This window comes from Xiphophorus hellerii, chromosome 1 (genome assembly GCF_003331165.1).
Source record: "Xiphophorus hellerii strain 12219 chromosome 1, Xiphophorus_hellerii-4.1, whole genome shotgun sequence".
Lineage (NCBI taxonomy): Eukaryota > Metazoa > Chordata > Actinopteri > Cyprinodontiformes > Poeciliidae > Xiphophorus > Xiphophorus hellerii.
In genome coordinates, this window is record NC_045672.1 from 7,375,425 (window position 1) to 7,397,981 (window position 22,557).

A 22,557-nucleotide genomic window follows, 5' to 3' on the forward strand; every position below is an offset into this window, starting at 1 on the left:
GTAAGCTTGAAGTGAATTTTAAAAGATTCTATTTTGAGCATATGTTTTAAAATGTACACAAAATATCTTAAAAAGCACATTGTTTCATTGGTACACTTGAGCAAATACATATTTTGTTCACTTAAAATATACTCTTATTTTATATATTTCTTAAAAGTGTATTCTGGTACAATTATATTTAAGTGTGTTTAAAGTTATAATGTCAAAATTGGTACAAGCATGCTGTTAGTATACTTTGTGTATATATATTTATATGCAGTACACTTAATACTTCGCATATTTAAAATCTACGTACGCAAATGTATGTTTGAAATATACTAAAGTATATATATTTGTTCACTAGTCTGTATTGCAAAGGTGAAGTATCCTTCCACCAAAGCACAGCCACTTTATTATAAACCTTCCTGAATATATATTGTGCATGTATAAAAACAGCTCTGATAGGGAACCAAAAGTGGCTCTAGCCCATAGGGGCCCCAAAATCCCCTAAATCCGGCCCTGCACAGGCCTACAGAGACAGCTTGCAGTTCCACCTCTCCTCTTCATTTCTCTCCTCTCCTCTCTTCACTTCTCAGCTCCCCTCCCTCTAACCGCCCACTGTACACACTATCGCGCTCGCGCGCACACGCACGGGCAGTGGAAGTGGGTGCTCGTGTAGCTGCTGGAAGCCAGGATGGGATAATCATGCGCGTCTGGCTCCGGGCGTTGATGCAGTTGCCGATGCTGGATAGGGACTGGTCTCGGGGCGCAGGGTGGGTCTAGGTGCAGGCCACGGTGCTGCTTGGACCGCGTCTGGATGTTTGTCAGGCCAATCCGAGGAAGACTGTAGGGCGATGGCCGCGAGAGGTGTTGGTGCTGCAGCTCTTTGAAACGTTCTCGCCTGATGGAGGACGGGATTCACCGGCACTGAAGCGCAGAGCGGGGTCTGGAGGAACTTGGGGGGGAAAAGAGGGAAGAGGGCACCGAGGCATCCCCCTCTTAGAGGATACAAAAAAAAAAAAAAAAAGAGAGACGCATTTCATGATTTTTCTTGGGGTGATGTTAATTTGAACGTTGGAATAGAGGTGGACGGGGAGGGAGAGAAACGGAGCTAGAGCAGCGGATTCCTTTCGAATCGGCAATTAAGGAGCGGACAGCCTCTGTGGAGCCGCATCCGTCCGACCGACCGACCGACCGACCGACCGGGGTGGTGGTGGTGGTGGTGGGGGACCTTACTTGGATGGAGAGAGGGTGCAGGGAAGGCTGAGAGAGAACGGCTCGCCGTGTGTAGGAGGAGGAGGAGACGGAGGGAAAACCGGGCAGTTTGAAGGGACGGGGAGCCAGGAGCGGCGCGGCGGCTCCATGAGCGGCTCCTGCCGGGAGAGAGCGCCCACAGCCCAGCCGGAGCGTCTCCACTGCCGCGGGTAGAAGCCCGGGCTCCAAGACGGCGGTCAGTTTTGGAAGTTTTGATGCATATGATCACAACCACCATGATTTTTATGATTCTTGGTGCTTCAGTTGTAATGGTAAGACATTCTCACCTCCCTCGGATGCAATGTGATTTCTTTTTTTTCTTCTTCTGTCATTTCCACACAGAGGCTATATGATGCCAAAGATTTTTTTTTTAAACTTACATAAATATGATACATTTTTTGAGACACCCTATCACTGTGGCATGTGGAAGTAGGTAAGCCAATCTATAATTAGCCTACCTGCTGTCATAAATAAATCAGTTGGTTTTCAAGCAACAGTCTCCCTCTCTTAGAAACGAGTGTGAGAGAGAGAGAGAGAGAAAAAAAATCTGCCATTTTCCTCCTTCTGGTTGTAATTCCTATTCTTTCTGAAAACCCTTCGCTGTGTGTGGTGATAGTTTAGCGCCGTTGCTCGACATGTCCCAGCTGACTGGCATGGTTCTTTGCAGGCGATAGCCTGTTTAATGGACATGAACGCACTACTGGACCGCTTTCACAACTACATCCTACCGCATCTACGAGGGGAGGACCGCGTCTGTCACTGCAACTGTGGAAGGTAAATACCAGCGTCCTCCACAATAAGTGGCATAAAAATGCTGTGCCGTGTTTCCCTCTCTGTCTTCCCTTTATCTCCCCCGGCACACCATCACCACCACCACCACCATCACCACCACCACCACCACCACCCGTCAATTCTTAATTGCCGAAGAGGCCTGGAAGATTTGAAGCGGTGAAACCCCGCAAAGCCAGCCTGATAGGCTGCCGTCCTATTTGCGCTCGTCTTATAGCCGCGGTTTCCGCTGACGTCCTGATATTTGTCTTACATAAAGCCCGATCTCGCTGGGTTTCTTTTGTTTTGTTTGTTTTGCAGTATATAGCGGCTGACTGTAAGGCTTTGCTGCATGCAGGAAGGCGTGTGGGGGTGCGTGCCTGCGTGTGTGTGTGTGTGTGCGTGTGTGTGTGGGGGTGGGTGTGTGTGTGTGCGTGGGGGTGCGTGTGTGTGTGTGTGTGTGCAGGACCCATAAATAGGTAATGAACTATGAGCGACAGTAGGCCGTTTAAAACAATCTGAGCATCAAATGCGCTGTGCGGTACAACAGCTCTCACATTCACCCTGTCACCGACAATACAAGCCCTACCAGACGAATTATTGGCCACAGTTCAATCCAGATATTTGCATTCACTGTTTAATGGGTTTTTTTCTGTCATTAATTCAGAAAAAAAGCAAAAACAATTTTCTGAGTTGAATACCAAAAAGTATTTCTAAATCATTTGTTAAATTACAGCGATTATTGTCATTATTATTATTATTTTTAGTGGTTGACACAATAAGATCAGAATGCCTTTGATGATGATGATGTCATGGCTTTTTTGGAAGCTTTTGAGTCAGGTGGAGTCACACCTGTGAGTAGACCCCAACTGTTGGCCCTTATTTGGGTGACATCACGAGGAAAACAAGCCAAGAAATCAGGAAGAGAGTAGCGGACCTACTTCAAGAAAAAGAAAAACAACTCCAACAACTATGGGATACTGGATTTGTGTCCCAGACAGGAAATATGCCCCCTAAAAAGCAAAAGGTCCAGTGAAACGAATCCTGTACCGACATAGTCTGAAATCAGTCCAATTATTGAGGATGAAGCAATTACTCATTAGCAAAAAGACTCGGGCATGTAGAAGTTAATTTCTGACAGGTCAGACATATCTAAGCCTTTTGCAATAATCAATAAATTGAATGATAAATTTAAGCAAGCTCAATTATTTCCATTTGCATGGTTTAGTTTTTTTTTCTTTTCTTTCTTTTTCTACCATAAATTGGATGACAAAAGTCTAAAGTCTGGCGCTTTTTTAAAAATTTTTTTGTAACTAGCCCTTTTTTTTGAAGGTCAGTTTTGTTTACAGAGACTTCAGAATTCATTTGTTTCTGTTGTGTTGTTTATTTACTTGAAATATTTAATATACCGACCAGTTCCAGTGCTAAACGTTCATTAGGATTTAAAGGGTCTTGATCTTTGAGAATGTGTTCTTGCATTGTTGTATCACTAGCATTATGTTACTTGAAAATGGTCTCAAAACAACATTATCAGTTATCTCAACAACTTCTGGCACAATTTATCGTCCAGCAAAACGTGTTCTTGTTACAGGCCTCTATATATATATACAGATATATGATTTTCAATACTACCAAAACTCTTATTTACACAATAAGGCAGCTGGCACTACTTCATATTATCGTCATGAGGAAAGAATGTTAAGAGGTGATTTATTTCAAAACATCGGCCATTGTCATGTTTTGTTTTTTGTTCGCTCTTGTATTTGTCTGCTCGGGTAAATTATTTGAAAGTGGGCTATTATTCTAAATTCTGTATTTCTGTATTATTCAGTTCCATTGTTTTGAGTTAGTTTTCTTAGTTATTTACTGTGTTTTGTTCTCTGTGCATTTTGGTTTAGACTACTGTGTTAACATTAGTCTTTAGCTCTCGGTTGGTGAAACCCTCTATGCATCCTGTTCTGTATTTTCCCCTGTTTTTAGTAGTCACCTGCCCTCAGTTCCCTGCTTAGATTCTCCCATCACCTGTTCTGCATTCCTTTAACTGGCCTCACCTGATATCCATCACACAAATGACACCTCCAGTCCACATTGTTTAATTTATCTGGTAATCATGTTTCACAGGTTGTTGTTATCCTACGTCTGCTAGCTCCTTGGTTTTCACTTTCTCTGTCTGTCTTAGAATCTGTTTTAACCAAACTCTTATTGGCTTAGTTACTAAGTGACTTCAGGACAAGAAAGTATTAGGTTAGTTATCAAAAGCCCTCATCTCAGTCCCATAGAAATGTTGTAGTCATTTAGTCAGAACGGATCAAAATTTCAGCAAACTATCATAGCAAACCTATAGAGCAATGAACTAAATATTCTGCTTTTGATTTAAATATCTACTTTGGAAAAGTAAATAGTTAGTTTGAAAATTCAATGTTTAGTTTCCAATTTAAATATTTAATTTGGAACTATATATTTAGCTCAGGCTTAAACATTTAGTTGGGAAAATAAATATTTAGCTTCCTAAGTGCTTAATTTGAAAGCTAAATATTTCATTTGTAAGCTGAATATTTATATGGTGAATTAAATACTTAGTTTGGAACTCTGAAATGTATAAATATATGAATGACACAGTGAAAATGTGACTTTGAAAAATTAAATTTTTTTCTCTATAACGGACTAAATAAACCAAGGTTGTTCATTATCCTGGCATTTAAGCAAATAGAAATGACTTTTGTAATTCTAACTGACCTAAACCAAGAAAAATTTTGTCTGATTTCTTGTTGGACAATGAGAAAAAAAAATATCCGTGTTGTTTTAAACAGTCTGTAAATATCTGGTTGTAGCTGAATGTGTGTGTGTGTACAGACTGCTGGTGGCCGGTCAGGCAACCTGATGTTTGTTCTCACTGAGAGAGCGTGTTCGAAGTATGGGAAAACATCAGCAAGACAGTCATTATTAATATACGAAACTGTGTTTAACTAGCATTAATGGACTTTCCCTGAACAGTTTCTAAGCAAAGAGGGGAAAAAAATGACTTCAGGGCTTGTTTTGCACCAGCACATGATGTTAATATTGGTTAAAAACTTTAAAGACAAAATCCAAAAAGATGCAGATGTTTTTTTTTCCTGACCAGTTCACGCTGGAACACTAAGACAAGATTACCAATAAAGCCAAACAGCAGTGTGGGGGCTAGGAGTTCATCGGCAACATTAAGAGTTGCCGATAGTCAGATCAGAGCAATCTTCTCCGTAAAGAATAGATGGAGTCAAGACAGACACTTATCTGAGTTACAAATACACAATGCACTTTATTTGGGTGTTATGGTAACACAACATAATTATGAAGCGTAAGCAAACTGCGAATGCTTTAAAAAGAGTTTCACAGATTAAAAATCTGAACACTGATGGGCATTGGTGGCCAGCCTCCTTTATTCTGTTGCCCATAAATACAATTCAATGCAACTGTTTGGCTCCAGAAGACACCTAATTAGCAAAAGCGAGTCTTCCTGTGTGTAACTGGCCCTCAGTATAAATCCAGCTGTCTTGAGATGGCCCCGAGAGGTTTGTTAGAGAACATTAGTGAGCAAACTGCATCATAAAGGTCAAAAGAAGCAGCAGACAGCTCAGGGAGAACCTTCTGCAGAAGCCGGGTTAGTTTTATGAAGCAATAAGCTTTCGTCCCCTCGCATGGTTCAATTCATGGAGCAGAGCTATGTGTGGGGAAAGGTTTGCTGCACACCTACAGGCCAGGTGAGGGGAGCATTAATCAGGAAACTAGCCAAGAATGCCTGTAATCTGAAACTTGCTGGTGGCAGCATTGTGCTGTGGGGATGCCTTTTCTCAGCAGGAACAGGAAAGCTGTTGAGGAGCAGAAGAAAAAGTACAAACGTGCAGCCAGAACTACAGCGCTACATCAAAGCTTAGTCATGTGCAAGAATGACCTAGTTAAAGCCCAGACCTTTACCCAAATGAGAATCTATGGAAAATACTTTAAACAGTAGTAATAAATGATATTTAATAATATTAGTTCTAATAAACATAAATTACTAAATAATTTTTAAATTAATACTAATATTTAATTTCTCTTTGGGGATCAATAAAGTGCTTTGGAATTTAACTGAAAGGCTCTCCACTCATCTTTTTGGGGTTGGATTGAATACTAATGCACACCACAATCTTTAGACTGTTTGCATACATGTAAGACAGTACATGTATACAGTACTTGTATTATTTTGTTGTCACTGCTTTTTGGGCCGTCATAAAGTTCAAAGAAACAGTTTTTGGTCATAATGTGACATGTGAAAAGTGAGAGAGGTAGGAATGCTTTTGCAAGGCAATGCAAATCTAAATTTATGAACATGGCTGGAGAGTAATGATAATTCATAATTGACTGTCTTGCTTTGCATTCAAACTGCCCAGCCCACTGCTGGTAACGAGCTCTGAGAATCAGAGGTGAGCAGAGTACCCAACAAGTGCAAGGGTAGCGATACTTCAAATTGTTTTTATTCAAGTAAAAAACAAAAAGTAATCATCCAAGAAATTACTCAAGTATTCGGTAAAATGGCTACTCAAATATTAAGAAACTGATCAAACGTTACTCAAATAATGTAACAGAATAAATACTTCCCGACTCTGCTGAAGACGTATAAAAGTCAAACAGTACATCAACATGTTCCTGGACAGCAGGCTCAGGCAAACCTCAGTAAGAGTCAAACCTCTTAGTGCTCAGGTTACTGTAACCACACCTCGTCTTCCACCGATCCGGAAACCCCCCTGACCCAGAGCCAGTCGTCCGCTCTCACATAAACAGCAGAAACCTTCGATACGTGGAGTGGAGAGGAAGAGAGAGGGAAGCTCTGGCTCCGCCTGCCTGCCCTTCCGTCCGTGAGACGTGGAGGTGCCGGGATGGCCGACGGCGTTCACCTTAGTGCCGTCGAGGACACAGCTTTATGTGTCAGCTCGTTTGGCTTTGTCCGTATTCTGATTTGGACGCCGTACGGATGAACCCTTTCGGGTAGATTGAAGCTTGAAGAGCAGCAGGTGCCTTTGTGGCTGGAATGTTGAAGTGGGTGGAGATTTAATCACAGGCTGCACAAGATGCAGGTGAAACAAATACAGTTAATAAAGAATCAGATAATTACAAACTTTGGTTGATTTGAAAAAAAGAAGGGTTACATATAGTTCAGCCTTATTCTCGGGAAACTCCACACTGTAAAAGTGTATTTGGACTTATTTACATTAATCTCACTTAATTCTTTTGGTTTAGTGATGACAACTTACTTTGACTTTACTTGAAACAATTAAGTTCAAAGTCCGTATCCTACGTCTGATGTCATGATGCAAGCTTCACCAGGGACAGATCCGGTACCGACCGGGGTGCTGTGGTGGTTCCGGGGTAGAGCACAACCCACATGAGGAGGCCTTAGTCCTCGACACGGCCGTCACAGGTTCGATTCCCGGCCTGATGACCTTTGCCGCATGTCTTCCTCCTCTTTCATTACCCACTTTCCTCTCTTACTTCTCTCAAATGAAGGCTGCCTGAGCAAAACAAAAAAAGTCCTTTCTTGGTTTACTACTTTATTTGAAGTAAATTATATGATTTGAGTAAGACTGACTTAAATTTGTCAAATGTTGCACAACTGCAACCCACTTATCAGTCGCACAAACAAACGTATAGTTATAAGCCTGACTCATGTGACACTCCTTGTTCTCTCGGGTGCCGTGTTTTGGGTTTCAGGCCTTAAACAGCGACAAAGTTTGTCCATGTCTTAAACTGTAAAATACACACTTGTTGGGGCGAAATCACAATATATCTGTGCGAAGCTTGACAGTTAATTTATCGCCTTCCGGTCTTTGTGAATTCCTGAAAAGCACAGCTTTACATTCGTGAATGTCTTCAGACGTCCCCATCAGTTCAAAGCCCCGTTATCAGTGTAAAGTCCCAGAGTGCACCTGTACTCGCTCTCAGCTGTCAGATCTCTGAGCTGCCGGTGTGTTCCCCGTGCGATGTTCTTCAGACATCTGTCTGCGTCATTAGGCTGGGAAAAGCCTATACCTGCTCCCAGGAGGGCGGATAATGTCAGTGAAGGTTTTCATATCCACTGGAATGGCAGCGTGTTGTAGAGGAGGCCAGGATGGAGAAGTGAATTCATCCATCCATCCATCCATCCATCCATCCATCCATCCATCCATCCATCCATCCATCCATCCATCCATCCATCCATCCATCCATCCATCCATCCATCCATCCATCCATCCAGCCATCCATTTTCTTACACCCTTATCCCATTGGGGTCGAGAAGTGTGCTGGTGCCTATCTCCAGCTGTCATGAGTACAATTCATTCAAATTCAATTCATTAAAGTTTAAGAATATTTTATTGATCCCAAAGGAAATTTAAATAAAATTATTGGTTCACAATAGAGGCATTTTCTGCCCATATATGACTTTTTCACTACACTCTGAACAGCTAAATCCTGATCTTTTCGCCCCTCCAAAAAAAAAAAAAAAAAAAAATCCAATCTGAGTTACTTCCATATGTGGAACTAATTAGAATATGTTTCACATGGTTTTCAAGTCTGGATGGTCGTGTTGCATTTTATCCGCGTCCTACGTCGTTGATGCGAGACGTGTCATAATTCGGCACTAGAAAAAAGCCAGACGGGGTACACCAGGATGTAAACAATGGCTGAAAATTGTTGTTATGAACTTAGGAAAGAACTCTGAGCGCATTACATCACAATGCACAATGCTTATCAGAAGAAAAATACTGAATTGTTTGACTTGCGTGTCATTTCTTCAACAACCACATCGTACATAAAAGTAAAACCCTTTCTTTGTGGCAGTTCAGCAGTTTTGAGCCAGAAGATTACTTTTAGAAAGTGATGGTCTTTCACTTTTAAGCAGGCTGAATTTCTTCCACATATCTAAAAATTACAAGTCAGCCATCCACTTTCCAGCCTAAAGTGCATCCTGTGGAACCCCCGGTGGTCCTTCACATGGGCTTCAGGGGTTTCCTGTAAAGTGCAGATTAGTGTGGCTTTATTTAAGTTTAGAAAAAACTTCAGCAAAGCTCCAGTGTACAGACGGTTGCTACTTTAAAGTTTAACACTTCTGTCCTCTTCTCCTGTCTGTCCTCACCCCAGGCATCATGTTCACTACGTAATCCCGTACGATGGGGACCACTCCTTAGTGGACTCTTCAGAGAACTACTTTGTGAGTGACAGTGTGACCAAGCAGGAGATGGACTTGATGTTGGGTCTGCTGTTGGGTTTCTGCATCAGCTGGCTGCTGCTGTGGCTTGACGGAGTCCTGCACTGCGCCGTCAGGGCCTGGAGGGCGAGCCGGTACTACGGTAAGATCCTCACAGCCTGGCTGGAAACGGCAGGGGACTCACCGACTCAAACGCAGAATTAATTCAGGTTAGAAGAAGAATTCGCTAATCTTTTTTTAAGTTAAATGAGATGCTAGGTAGCTAATGTTCAAAGAAAGAAGACATGCACTCGCCAGCCACTTTATTAAGTACATCTTGATACTTATCAGGTTTAAACCCTCATTATTCTTAGAAACTGCCTTCATTCTTCCTGGCATGGATTCAACGGGGTGTTGAAAATGTTCCTCATAGATTCAGGGTGGTTTCACATTTGATAGTCTGGTAGACTCGGTTCGACTGGGGACCAAAATTGCTGTTGTTCCGTCAAATTTCAGCTGGTGTGGTTCACGTTCACACTGAACTGTGTGAAAGTCCTCTGAAAAAGACATGAGCACGTTTTTCTTCTTCACAACAAAAACGGAATGGCATCGGATTTTAGTGATTGTAAGATTTCTCTTGTCGTTAGTAAAACATCACGACTGCGTTCTCCCGCTAGCGTTAGACTCACGCGTTTGTTTTATGCTATATTTACCCAGAATGCCCTGCACTGTAGTTCACTTCCTGCTTTTGGAGCAGCCTCTGCATCCACATAAGCATTCGAACCACGCCGGAGTTCACTGAACCAAGACTAGGCGTGTAGGCGCACCAGCGTTCACTTTTTTGGTCCACACCAGAGAGTTGGTAAACTATGAACAAGTAGGTTGTGGTGTTTAGTTGGTGCTACGGAGCCCAAAGTGTGCCAAGAAAATATTTCCCACACCAGTCTGACATGCTACAGCAAGGCAGACAGGATGTCTATGCCAGGTGCAGACCATCTGAAAGTTACGGCTGACATCGAGACATGAGATCAGGCGACGTTTTCACAATTTTCTATCATCCAGTTACGGTGCGACTGTGCAAAACGTAGCCTCAATTTTAACACCACTTGATGTAAATGAACCGACTGTTTCCAAACTAGAAACCAAAAAACCTCAATCTGTGAAGTTAATTATCTACTAACAAGTCAGGAAGCTTTTTTTAAAAAAACCAAGCGGTCGGCGTATGAAGCAGCTGGTATGATGCTGAATCAAAATCAGTCAAAGTAATCTGTCAAGAGGCAGTAGCTTTTCCTCATGACCTATATCTTTATTGCCTGAAATAGTTTCACCGCTCTTAGCGCGTGTCCCTTCCTGGCCATATTGCTTTCAATGCAACTCTAAGCTGTAAATACATCAGCCGGGGTTTGTAACACATCCAGCTTGGTGTAACTGGAGCTGCAACAATATGACTTACAACAAATGTGAATGTAAACAAATATATATAACCTGAAATCTTCTTAAGAAAAAGTTTTAAAGGCAAAGGTTGAGACTGTTTACATCAGGTATGAAAGTAGTTAATTAAAATTAATTCCAAACAAATAAGGATAACGCCTGCCTCATTTCTAGTGAACAAAACCTAAATTAACCAATATTTAGATGATACTGGACAAAAGCAGGTTAATTGAACTTTTCGGGTGATATATCAACTAAAATACACAAATAGCCTAGTGATAAAACTATCAAGTTGCTTCCAGGATGCTGTTTAGAAGAAACAATATTTTACAAAAGATTATTTTGACTGTGGGGATAAATCTTACACATAAGTGAAAACCAGGTTATTCTGGAGCAATGCAGCGCTACCAAATATTCCAATTACGGTTCTTTGGACTTATTGGCAAATAACGGCTGGGTAGTGTTGTTAAGGGCTTGTACTGTTTTCAGAAGCAGTTGAGGCCCAAACATAAGTAAGTACGTGCAAAATGTGAATTTTGTATTATGAGTCTCGCTTAACCATTTGCGTTTGAAGAATTTTTACGAAATGTATAGTGGATTGGCATGTATTGAGAAATGAATTGAGAAAAAGACCAGACAATGGACCTGAGCAGTGCTTCATTCTATAGTTGATGAAGCATGCCAGATTTTCTTCTAATGGGTCCTGCAAAAATTATTTTACTGCCACTAAAATGTCTGTCCAACTGTGTTACCTTTGGTAGTTTTCATTGATTCACTTGAATTAATAGGAACAAATTGTATCTCAGAGTGGCGATAGACGTAATTTAAAATATGTTTTTTGTTAGATCATCTCACCTTTTGGGTAGTAAAGTCTAGAGGAATCAGGGATGACTCAAGACATTTGGACCAAACATTAATTTCATAGGTCCCAGTTGCTCGTACAGGGACAGTAGGTATATCCTCACCAAGTCTAGATGAACGGAGATTAAGGCTGTCAGAAAAGGATTTCCGCCTGAGCACCCACACGTCCCAGAAATGTCTGAAGAAAATCGTTCGTATTGCTTAACGCTGTCACAGTAAATAGACCCAAGTTTGAAGTTGGGTCTATTAGATGAGCCATGCTTGCGTCACAACGATTGAGATATTTCACTCTCACCATCTGATGCTCTGCTCTGAATGCCTCATTTCTGCACTCTGTGGGTGTGTGTGCGCGCGCGCGCGTTTGTATGTGTGTGTATTGAAATCCAGCTTCGGCTGATAGTTGCTTCTTAATTTCCTGCTTTGCGTCTCCACACTAACTGGAAAATATATCTGTCGTTTCCCTTCTTGTCTCTCTCCACCTGACAGATGAAGGAAGCATGTCGTTTTAGAAAAAGAGGTAATGAGACAGAACATGGGGAGCGTAGTTCATCACCACTGTATGCATTATGTTGTCTGGTAGACACAAAAGCGGAAATAAAAGGCTAAATAGTCTAGTCATTATATATATTATATCTAAATAAGACTTGAGCTGCGTCGCTCTCTTGTAGAAGTTTTAACTTAATGGCCATGGTGGTTTCTCTAACATTTCTCACAAATGGCCATCTACTATAATAGCCTGGTTAAATATAAAACCATGGCCTGGAAGATGCTGTTGTCTCTATTGCTTTATAAATCACAGTACTGGGGTTTGGCTGCGTGGTGGAGCTGGCCTGGATCTGCAGTTTTAAGAGTAAACTAGGTGATATGTGACCTGGAAACTAGGAGCGCTGTGGAAAAGCTCCTCAGGAAGAATGAGGAAAAAGTGTCAGCAACAAGAATGACTGTTAATACTTGGAGGCATAGTTCTGCGCAAGATTTTTTATTTTATTTTTTTCAGATTTTGCTTTAAAGGAGCCACACCTGTATGTAATATTTTCAGGCGGTCTTGATCAATAGTTTTTAAGGCTTTTGTTTTTCTTTGGACTTTTATTTCCCCCACTATGTGCAGCCGACCATTCTCAGAGGAATGTTTTGGTTTATTAAGCTGCTTAACTCTGAATTACAAACTATTGAGGTTTACATAAAAAAAATTTAAAAAGCCCAAAATCTTGAGGGATGAAGCAGTGTTTGCACGTTTAAAAAACTATTTTAAAATAGATCTTTAGCAGCACAAATACACAATTTCTTCATATTTTTTAATTTAAAAAATGAAAAAATAAACTAAAAACTGTTAATTGACAAGAAATGTGTATTTTTGCATGAAATTGAAATTTGTAAAGCTAATAATAATAATAATAATAAAAGATAATATTAATAGCTAAAGAGCCGATAGATCACATCGCTATTTCTGTGGCATTGAAAACGTGTGTCAAGATAACAGTTGTGTGCTCAAATGTTATTTTATCAGTCTAGTCAAATCGGTTTTTATTTGTTTTGTGTCAAATTAAATCAATGTGAAAGTATTTTAAATAACTTTAGAGAAAGCAATCATTTTTCATCAGTTCTTTAGTAGGTAATTTTATCAGTGCATTCTGACACAACTGGCTCGTTAAAGACGTTCATAATGTTGAATGTGTTGGAAAATGAGTTTGATGCGGCTGCATTACATCGATTGAGGTCTTGTTTCACATTTTAGTCTTTCTCGCTGCTTTGGTTTTAAGATCTTCTGTGGATATTTTGTGCTACTAGGTTCCTTCCTCATTTTTAAGCACACTTTGCCTTAGGCCGGGCACAAGGACTAAATTAGTAAAACTTCCGTCAAAGTGAACAGAAAACGTCTAAGAGATTGTGAAAAACATGCATCATGTAAAAGCTTCCAATGAGTCTGTCTTCTTCAAAGCACAGCAGAATTTATTTTTTGAGATTGACACTTTGCACATTACTTTCATTTGGAAGAGTATTGCTAGGAATAAAATAGCACCCATTATATTTAAACTATATTTAGCTGTTTAATTTAAGATGGGAATTAAAAAAGCTTTAAAAAATCTGAGAAAATGGAGCAACTTTGCTGACGTTGTTTTTAAATGCCTTACTTTTCCTTCTTCACTCAACAACGACTGGATTTAAAGTTTCCGACCCAGATTGGATTCTGCTGATTTCTCTTGACATTTCTAGATAAATAATCATGTGTTATTTTTTATATCTCCCACTGATAACCAAGAAACTTTACATGTTTGTGTGTTAAGTGTTTGCCACTGAAAGAAGGCAGTATTTTCAATGGTTCAAACACCTTAGAGATGTGGTTTGATTTTTATATACTTATTTTTTTGGAGTGGGAAGCCCGTCGCCTTTTTGACTTGATCCATTAGTTTGTGTGTGTGTAGGCGTGTGCGTGTGTGTGTGTTGCCTTCAGTACTGGGTCACACACATTTAGCCTCTGTGAGATGAGGAGTGAAGGTGAGGCTGAAAGAGCAGGGAAGAGTGTGTGTGGAAACAGGATGACGATGCTGTCACATCTCCACCCGAATTTACACACACAAACACACACCCACCCCGACACGCACGCACACACACGCATGTACACCCCCTTTCTCTTCTATGGAGCTATAAATAGCACAAGAGAGCAGCTGGAATGGCAAGTAAGGAACACACACACACACACACACACATGCAGTGCATTGAAATGCACAATGATTCCCATTGCTTTTTTCCAACTCTAACCCCTCCCCTATTGCTCATTTATTGAATCTGCTCCTGGGCCATTTCCCTCCTGATGCAACATTTTTTTTTTCCCGTACCACCAGTTTACCGTTAATATCTGACGCCAGATGCTCTTTTTGGAAAGACGCTTGAAAAACAAGTGAGAAAACGATAAATTGGCAAGCGGCGTTAACGTCCCCTCTGTTCTAAAGCAGGCATAACAATCACATCTTAGCTTTTTCTCTCTCTCTCTCTCCCTCTCTCTCTCTGTTTTCTCTTGACTTCATCCTTTTATTGAAATGAGAGAAACCTGCCTTTGTTGCCCCCTTTCCTTTGGATACCCTTCAGAGCAGTCCTTGTGGACAGCACAACCATTCACAGCTATAAATAACTTCCCTTCTCTCTCTTCCTCTCTGTCTTTCCTCCTCATCCCCAATCCTACCAGCAACGCCCCCTCCTCTCCTCCACCTCTTTCTCTTGCACATTCTCAGGCACAGCCATTTTTTTTTTTTTTTTTAACCGGACTCGATGTCTGGGGCTTTCCCTGCCGTCTTCGCCGACCTCACTTCACCTCACCAGCTCCAGTTTCTAACCTGACAAGCATGAATCTGTGCTCCGCCATTACATCCCCCACACTTCATATTACTCCCGCCCCCCCCATGCACACCTGCTGCCTCACTTTCTAGCTTGAAGCATTCTGTTTCCAGTGTGGTGGCTGATAAATCAGAAAGGTGGAGATCCTCTCCACTTTTGTCCCATTAAAAAACAGGTGAAAGGTCAAGGCTGCTGGCACCACGTAACAATTCACGACATCATCTAATATTTTCATAACACCGCTCCCAAGTATGAGGGGTTTGTTGCTCCAACGCCTGAATGAGATGCAGACGTCTCCTCCAATGGCTGATAGATGATGAGCGCTTTGCGTCATGGCTTAATTATGAATATAATATGACATAATCACATGTAGCTGCCAGGGGTTTTAATGACTTGTTGCACAAACAAACTTATTCACTTGTGATTTTAATTAAATTTCCTATTGAATGGAAACAGCGCAATTGCAAAACGGTGTTCTTTCAGCATTAGCAGAATATAAGCAAAGTTTTGCCCGCATTTGTAATCGAAACCCAGCCAGTGTCTTCTGTCAGAGGCTTCTTCAAATTTGCTGGGACACAGACCACTACAGGAGATCCTCCTTTCCCGCAGCCATCACCGTGTACAACAACTCATTGAAGAATCCTGAAGAATCTGTGTTACAAAAGCCTCTATTTTCCCCTTCGGACCAAGAAAGTATTTTTGAATTGATTTTGAATTTTAAAAACTTAAGTATTTTATGTTAAAGAGGCCAGGTCCTATCGCTACTGTTGTCATGGCGTTGTGAATATAATTTTCAAAAGCATAGTTGCTATAAAATACAGAAGTAGAATCATTAATATTGTACAATCAGCCTGATGCGGACAGTTCCCTTAAAGGTTGCTAGAAACCCCCCCACACATTTGAAGCGCACGTGTTGGGAAAAGTTTTCACCTCTGCTGAAAGGTGAAAATGTAACATCAGTGCTTCGCTGTTCTGATAAATGTCTGTAATATGAAAGCAAGGATAACTGAGTGGATTTTTTTTTTTTTGCAGATAAATAGACCACTGCACATGATCAAACTCGGTTTGTGCTTGTGAATTTGGGTTTTTGTGTGGTCTGCATAAAAACCTCCCTGCTCCCTCTGGTCTTCTCCCTGCAGATACTCCATCCTGGTCGTGGTTACCGCAGTTCTGCAACCTCCGAGACCTCCGTCGCCGAGCCCAGCTAAGACAGCTGGAGGACTCCAGCGGCAACATGGTCCACATCAAGCAGAAGCTCTACCACAATGGCCACCCCAGTCCTCGACACCTCTGACTCTAAAAATCACAAAGAGAGAGGGAGAGGGAGAGAGAGAGAGAGAAAAAACATAAATAAGAATGAAAATGCAGATCTTCCCCTTGAATCTCGTACATTTTAAAACACCTCCACTCGTTCTTGCCAAAACTTTCCCCACGGCCAAACTTTGCCTCAGAGACCTGTAAAACTGCCCCCCCCGCCCCTCTCTGTTCATGATGTGGTCCTCTTTCAGAACCTTCCAACTGGACTTTCTTTTGACCCTGAACCTTTCTCTGTCAGCACTAAAAAAAAAAATTTGAAAAAATCCCAAAATGGAATGAGATTTTACTCTCTTCCCACTAAAAACCTGGTCTTAAGTCTGTCTCCTCTACCGTGGGAGGAAGAAAACATTTTTAAGGGTGGTCTTTTTTTTCTGTATAAAGACATTTTCTGTGTTTATTGTTAAACTTGGCATGCTCTTTTAGAACAGGGTGGGAAGAGTATGGAATGAGGAGGTGAGACTGGGTTTTCTTTTTGTTTTCCTCTATCAGATGGGGCTTTATTGGTTATGACAGGCAGGTTTGTGGTTTGTTTTGTGATGGTTAGACTGCTGCTTCTGTAAATAGGTAAAAATACAGAATTTAACAGGCCAGTGGGGGGGCTTTTTGTGTGAGTTGTTCATTGGTAGAAAACTTGGACACTTGGACTGCGTGAGTGAACGTTAAAGGAAGAAGGAACTGGAAATTGGATGTGAAACAATGTGATTTCTGCTAAAACACAGATTAATTAGCTTTGTTACTTAGTGAATTAACTGAATGTATTAATTTTTTTCCCCCCCCTGTAAATAACGTGAGAGGGACGGAGGCTATGTGCAGCTGCGGTCAGATTTTCCTCTGCTAATTTGTCATTGTTCAGTTGACACACGAGAAGAGATAGACGCCAGCTGACACGTCCGCAGCGCTTTGGAAGAAATATTCGCTCCCCTTCAATTTTTACACATTCTCCCACGTTACCGCCACAAACGTCAGCGTCTTTTACTGGGATTTTAAATGATAGACCAACACGAAGCGGTGCTGGAAGTGTTTGCAAAATGAAAATTACACCTGATTTGCATTTTGTTTGTTCATTTTTCCTCCTTGTGGGGCGATTAAACATAGATAGTCTTTTAAGAATTGTGAATAGTAAAAAGTAGATGATCTGCTGTTGCAGTAAAGGTCATAGTGTTCCCTTTTGAACTAATTGTTATCGGCTTTGCACTGCTAGACACTGAATTTTATTCACCTGAAATTGTTCTTTACAAAATAATTCAACCACCGTGAAGTTTTATGAGAGCATTAAACATAAGTTTTCAAGTACCGCCATAGATTTTGAATTTGGGCTTTGACTGGGTCATTTTAGTAAACGAAGATGCCGTTAACGTAAACCATTAACTTTCATCACTTCTACGTCTTTAGCTGCCCCCAACAATTTTTCCGTCTGGATTATTCAGCTCTGTTCATTCATCTGCATGCTGCGTCTCCGGAGCCGCCGGTGGCTCTTTATAACTCTGCTTAAAACAGTGCAGAGTCAACAAACTTTTAAAAATATAGACAAAACAAGTGCAGATTTGAGCAGTTTATTTTTAGCGCTGAATAAATCCCACAAGTGTCAAAAATACTTGTTTTTTTTTCTCATCATTACGTTGGAAACAAAGTGCTTTTTTTTGTTTAAATAATATCCCCCAAACATCAACATCTCATGGTAGAAAGTCTGTCAATCTTCCCTTTGTAAAAAGTTCATGTTTTTTCTTAGCTTTACAACCTAAAACAGGATAAAATGGTATTAAGAAATACCACAAATTTCCTATTCTAGATATTTATTGAAAGACTTTAAGTAGTTCTTTCACTAAGGTTTATGTAAATTTACTGGACTTTGGGCAAAAACGGTTCTTTGGTTTGTACAGTTGCAGACCCCTACGACGGCACATTAGGGCCGCTGTAGACAGAAAAGCTAAACTTCTGCCAAAAAAACTCAGAGATTTTTTTACATGATCTAGAAAAAAACCTGAAAATTTCTGAACTCCAAAAGTTGAAAATTTCCAAGAAAAAAAAAAAATTCTGAAATTTTGAGATTAATTTTCCTAGAAAAAACTTGGGAACATTTTTGACTTTTGGAAATTGTGTGAGTTTTAAAAGTCAAAGATGTTCGACTTGAAATTATTTTCTCTCCCTTTCACGACGATTTTCTGCTTTATTTTGGTCTATGACACAGAATCCCAGAAAGTAAAGTGAATCCATGTGAGCTGACATTATGTGATAGAGTTCATGTTGATCCTTTTGCAAGAAAATTCAGAGTTTTTTTGGTTTTTTTTGTAGAGTCATATCCATGTTCTTTGAGTTCTCATTATCCAACCTTCTCACTCACCCAGAGCAACCAGCCTATCAGCAGAGGAAACCCTCACCCAGCCCCTCTCTGTCCAGACATTGCTGTTGTGAGAATGAAATGTCTGTTTTATTAAAAGTGCCATTGAAGCACAACAGTGACCCCTGACGTTTGATTGTGTCATTCCAGACGCGAGAGGGAGAGAGAGAAAGCATGCTCTCATGGTGGAGAGGTTATTTCTGAGTGCAGATGGTCCCGGTTTTATTTTGTGAAATTCAAGCAGAAACAAGGAAGAGCGACGACTGACTACGCCGTCGTGGAGTGAAGAAAAGCCGTCCATCATGATTCCGTGGCCCGTTTAAAAATAATTGTTCTTCTTAATGTTCAGGAGCAAAGGTGGGTAGAGTAGCGAACCAAATTTTACCCAAATAAGAGTAACTCTATTTCATGTTTTTACTCAAGTAAAAGTAAAAAGTAGCCGTCCGATCAAAACGTCAATCATTTCATATTTTGAAAATTATATCAGCTCGTTTAGCCTTGACGTTAATGTTTGTCCCTGAATTGATTTCTCTAAAAACCGAAACTGGTGGGTGTTTTTTATTTTTTAGTTCTGATGAGTTTGTTGGTCAGCAAAACAAACAGGTTTCAGTAGAAAAAAGCTCAAATAGCAACTGAAACTTCCTTCATTCAACAGCTCTATATGATGGGTGTGTAAAATGTTAAAATATTAACTAAAAGTTGTAGATTTTTAGATAAAATCAAGCACATAGATTCAGTCATTCAATTTGGAACAAAAATAATTGTCTTAAACAAGAAACAAAGATCATGTGTAGTTCTTTGTTTAGCTTCCATTTTGTTTTGTGGGTTTTTGAACTATTGTTCTTTTAAATTTATTTCAACATATGTCTCATCCTGATCTTATAAGGATGTGTGAGGCATCCCAGAATTTGCGCAACAACATTGGGAACTGAGATATTTATGCCCTGCTGCTCTTTGTTTCCCAACCTTACACTCCTCTTATTGTTTTCTACTTTCTGCTAATCTTTAAACTGGGCATTTATGGAACTGAAAATGCTTCAAGGATGTCAGAGAAAGATTGAATCGCTGCTAAGTTGCAGCAATTAGAAAAAATGTCCCTTAATGCTGCCGTAAAATGACGTCCGTCTTCTGCTGAGTAGGTGGCCCATTTCTCTGTTTAGATATGAAGCCTAGGCGCAAATTCAAACTGGAAGACTCTTTAGCCCCACCTGCATCATCCAATCGGCGCGTCCCGCTCATCACCGCCGACCTATCAACGCTGGACTAAGCCACGTCACGTCCAATCACCGACCAAGGCCCAGTTGATAAGGACCTCCATCCATGGCATCTTCCGCTTTCCAGCTGCGCTCAACCCTCCTCCACCCCTTCTCCACCTCCACTCTTCAGGCTCCCATCCTTCACCGACCTCCACCACCAGTGTCGGGTCCCGGGGGATGACATTCCTAACCTACATCGGGAATGCTCATCCGAGCTGATCGCAATTCACAGCTCAATGTCCTCAGCTGGGGCCCGAGCGCCAAAGAACTTTAAATTCATGCTTGTCAATAAACCTTTTTAATCGCTGTTTTTTCCGTCTGAGTCTCTCCAGATTGAAGTTTCTCTTCTGGTTTTCAGGTTTTTCCAATTACCCACCAGGCAACCTTGCGTTTGCAAATTGTCCACCTGGACGACAATGTTCATCGCTGGAAGCAGAGCAATTTTACCCTCCTGTTTAAAAAAACAAAAATGCACCACAATGTAATAAGCAGATTTTAAGCCTCACCATGCTTCCCAAAATCAAACCTTGCAGTCCAATTTAAACTAACTAAAGCAGTCTAGTTGTACGCAGCCCTCTGGGTTCTTCAAATGGCTTTTCATAAAAGGTACCAGTGTAACTCTGACACCTCTGTGGTTACAGTATTGGACAATTTACACACCATTATGCAACCTGAGCTGGAAAAGCCTTCTCTAGAGACCGACGCTGTCCTTTGGAGCGGTAAATCAACTCGGCGACAGCACTGCCTGGATGTTAATGAAATACTGTACTTGCCGTCTCCTGACAGAGGACAATTTATTAACTTGTAGCCTGTCTCTTAACAGCAGACTCTTTGTTTTCAATCTCATCTAACTGGATATCAGTCAGTCAAATTGTTCAACCAAGTTACTACTAAAGAAAAACTGAATCCTTAAAATCAAATGGGACTTTACTTTTTTTTTAGTCGTGCCTGGCAATGCAGAGTGCCTAAATTTGGTTTGCGATCAAAGCAATATAATGAACTACAGTCGCCTAGTCAAAGTCCAGACTAAATTTCGCAAAACACTGATCATTTTTCTTCCTCTTTACAATTTTACTAGCCTGGTCATTAACTTCCTTTGCAATTCTGCTCAGTTCTCATCTGTCTTCAGTGCTCTGCCTGGGCTTTCTCCAATTAAGATGGATTCCTCCGTTAGAATTTTAACCAAGGAAGTCAGCGAAAGAAGGAGACGTAGAGAACGAACATGCCTGTTTTCTGCGCCGCTCAGGATTTGTAGTCTGCCTGTAGTTTTAGTAATGGCAGCGGAGGAAGCGAAGGAAGCCTTTCAGTCTGTGTATTTGGCCACGATTCCAAATATTGGATTAACGTTAGTAGCCGTCTTGTTCGCCTTGCCACTTCTCTCTTTGCAGTGGAGGATGGCTGTTTGCAATGCAGGCAATTATCGGTAAGCTTCATAGCGTCGAACTGGCGGATTATAACTGTCACGGACAAACACAGTACAAAGCCAAGCATAGAATAAGGGACTGGATTTTACCAGCTGCCTGTTGAGCCATAGAGGAATACATGTAGAGGAATGCATGAAGGAAAGCTCTGAGGTCCTCACTAATTTTGCCTACAAAAGCAGAAATCATCAGTCATGAATGTTTTATTAAAAACAAAGAGGGAAAAAAACATGGAATCATCTAAATTCTCTTGGCACAGCAGCTGAACTCTTGTGTAGGAGTGCATCAACTTCATGCTTCAGGCAATCAGGAGAACATCAAAGAGAACGAACTTACAACCCCACTTCATCCTGCAGACTAATTCGATTAGCTATTAAAGTAACAGCAGGTCTGCGTAGCATGCCACGTCTACTCTGGCTTACTGGCCTCAGTATTTCCAAGAAAATTCAAGGAATGTTAATTGAGTTGCTTTTGTTTGAAATAGTAGACGTGAAGGGAGGTTTTCCGGTCAGATGAGGAAAAACTGAACTCACTCCTACATGCAAAGCTGTATGTGTGCTGCAGAAATAAAACTTCACTCTGAACCCACTATCATTATGGTGACATAAAACAGATCTGCAGGAACTAGATGTTACACCAATCTGAGGTGATGGGAAGATGGATGGAGCTAAATACCAGCAAATCCTGGAAGAAAACCTGCGAGAGGCTGCTAAAGACCTGAGACTTTGGTGGATGGTCAACAACTCTATGCATCCAATCAGAGCTGCAGTAGAATTTTGGATTAATTTATCTGTTAGGACGACCGAGTAAAAGTTCAGACCTAGATCTAATTAAAAGATGTTGCATCTCCTGATGTTCACAGATGTCTCTGTCCAATCTGAGTGAGATTTTCTCTAGATGTGCAGAGATGGTAGAGACGCCCCAAAGACTCAACGGGGTTGGAAACGAATTGTCCAGATTTTTATTTATTAAACATTTTGAAAACCATCACAATTACCCATTATCTCCTATATATCTTCTATTATCCTGTAGAAGTTGATGGTTTTGTGATAAAATGTAAAAACAAAACAAAAACAAACAAGTGATTGTCAGGATCTGTGTTTTTCCGTGTTTAGTTAGAGTTTTTTGTGTCCTTGAGTCTCTTCGTTGTCCTGTCCTCCCCTTGATTGTTCCCAGGTGTGTCTCGTTCTGTGATTACCCTCCCGTGTATTTAACTCCACCTGTGTTCCTTGTTCCTCGTCGGGTCCTCGTCAATGTTACGTCAATGTCTAGTCTGTTCGTCGTCGGTGTGTCTCTGTGCGAGCTGCCGTGTACTGGACTTATTTATTATTAAAACATCATAATTCATCTTACCTGGGTCCGCTGCGTCTGCCTCACCACCAACACCACCCGCACTTCATGACAGAAGGACCCGACCATACC

At 41.0% G+C, this 22,557-nt stretch overlaps 1 protein-coding gene across 2 annotated transcripts; it reads left to right on the forward strand.

Annotated features, from left to right (window-relative positions):
* Positions 1-531: 531 nt before the first annotated feature.
* On the forward strand, positions 532-18,580 carry tmem240a (transmembrane protein 240a). 2 transcript variants are annotated; one of them, XM_032570139.1, is made up of 4 exons: positions 532-1,429; positions 1,901-2,007; positions 9,133-9,341; positions 15,943-18,580. In XM_032570139.1, exons 2-4 carry the CDS (start codon positions 1,916-1,918, stop codon positions 16,095-16,097), a joined length of 456 nt encoding a protein of 151 aa, XP_032426030.1. In that variant the 5' UTR covers positions 532-1,429; positions 1,901-1,915; the 3' UTR covers positions 16,098-18,580. The 2 variants fall into 2 exon arrangements, with proteins under 2 accessions (XP_032426030.1, XP_032426024.1); XM_032570133.1 differs by having other exon boundaries at positions 534-1,505.
* The last annotated feature ends 3,977 nt before the right edge of the window (positions 18,581-22,557 follow it).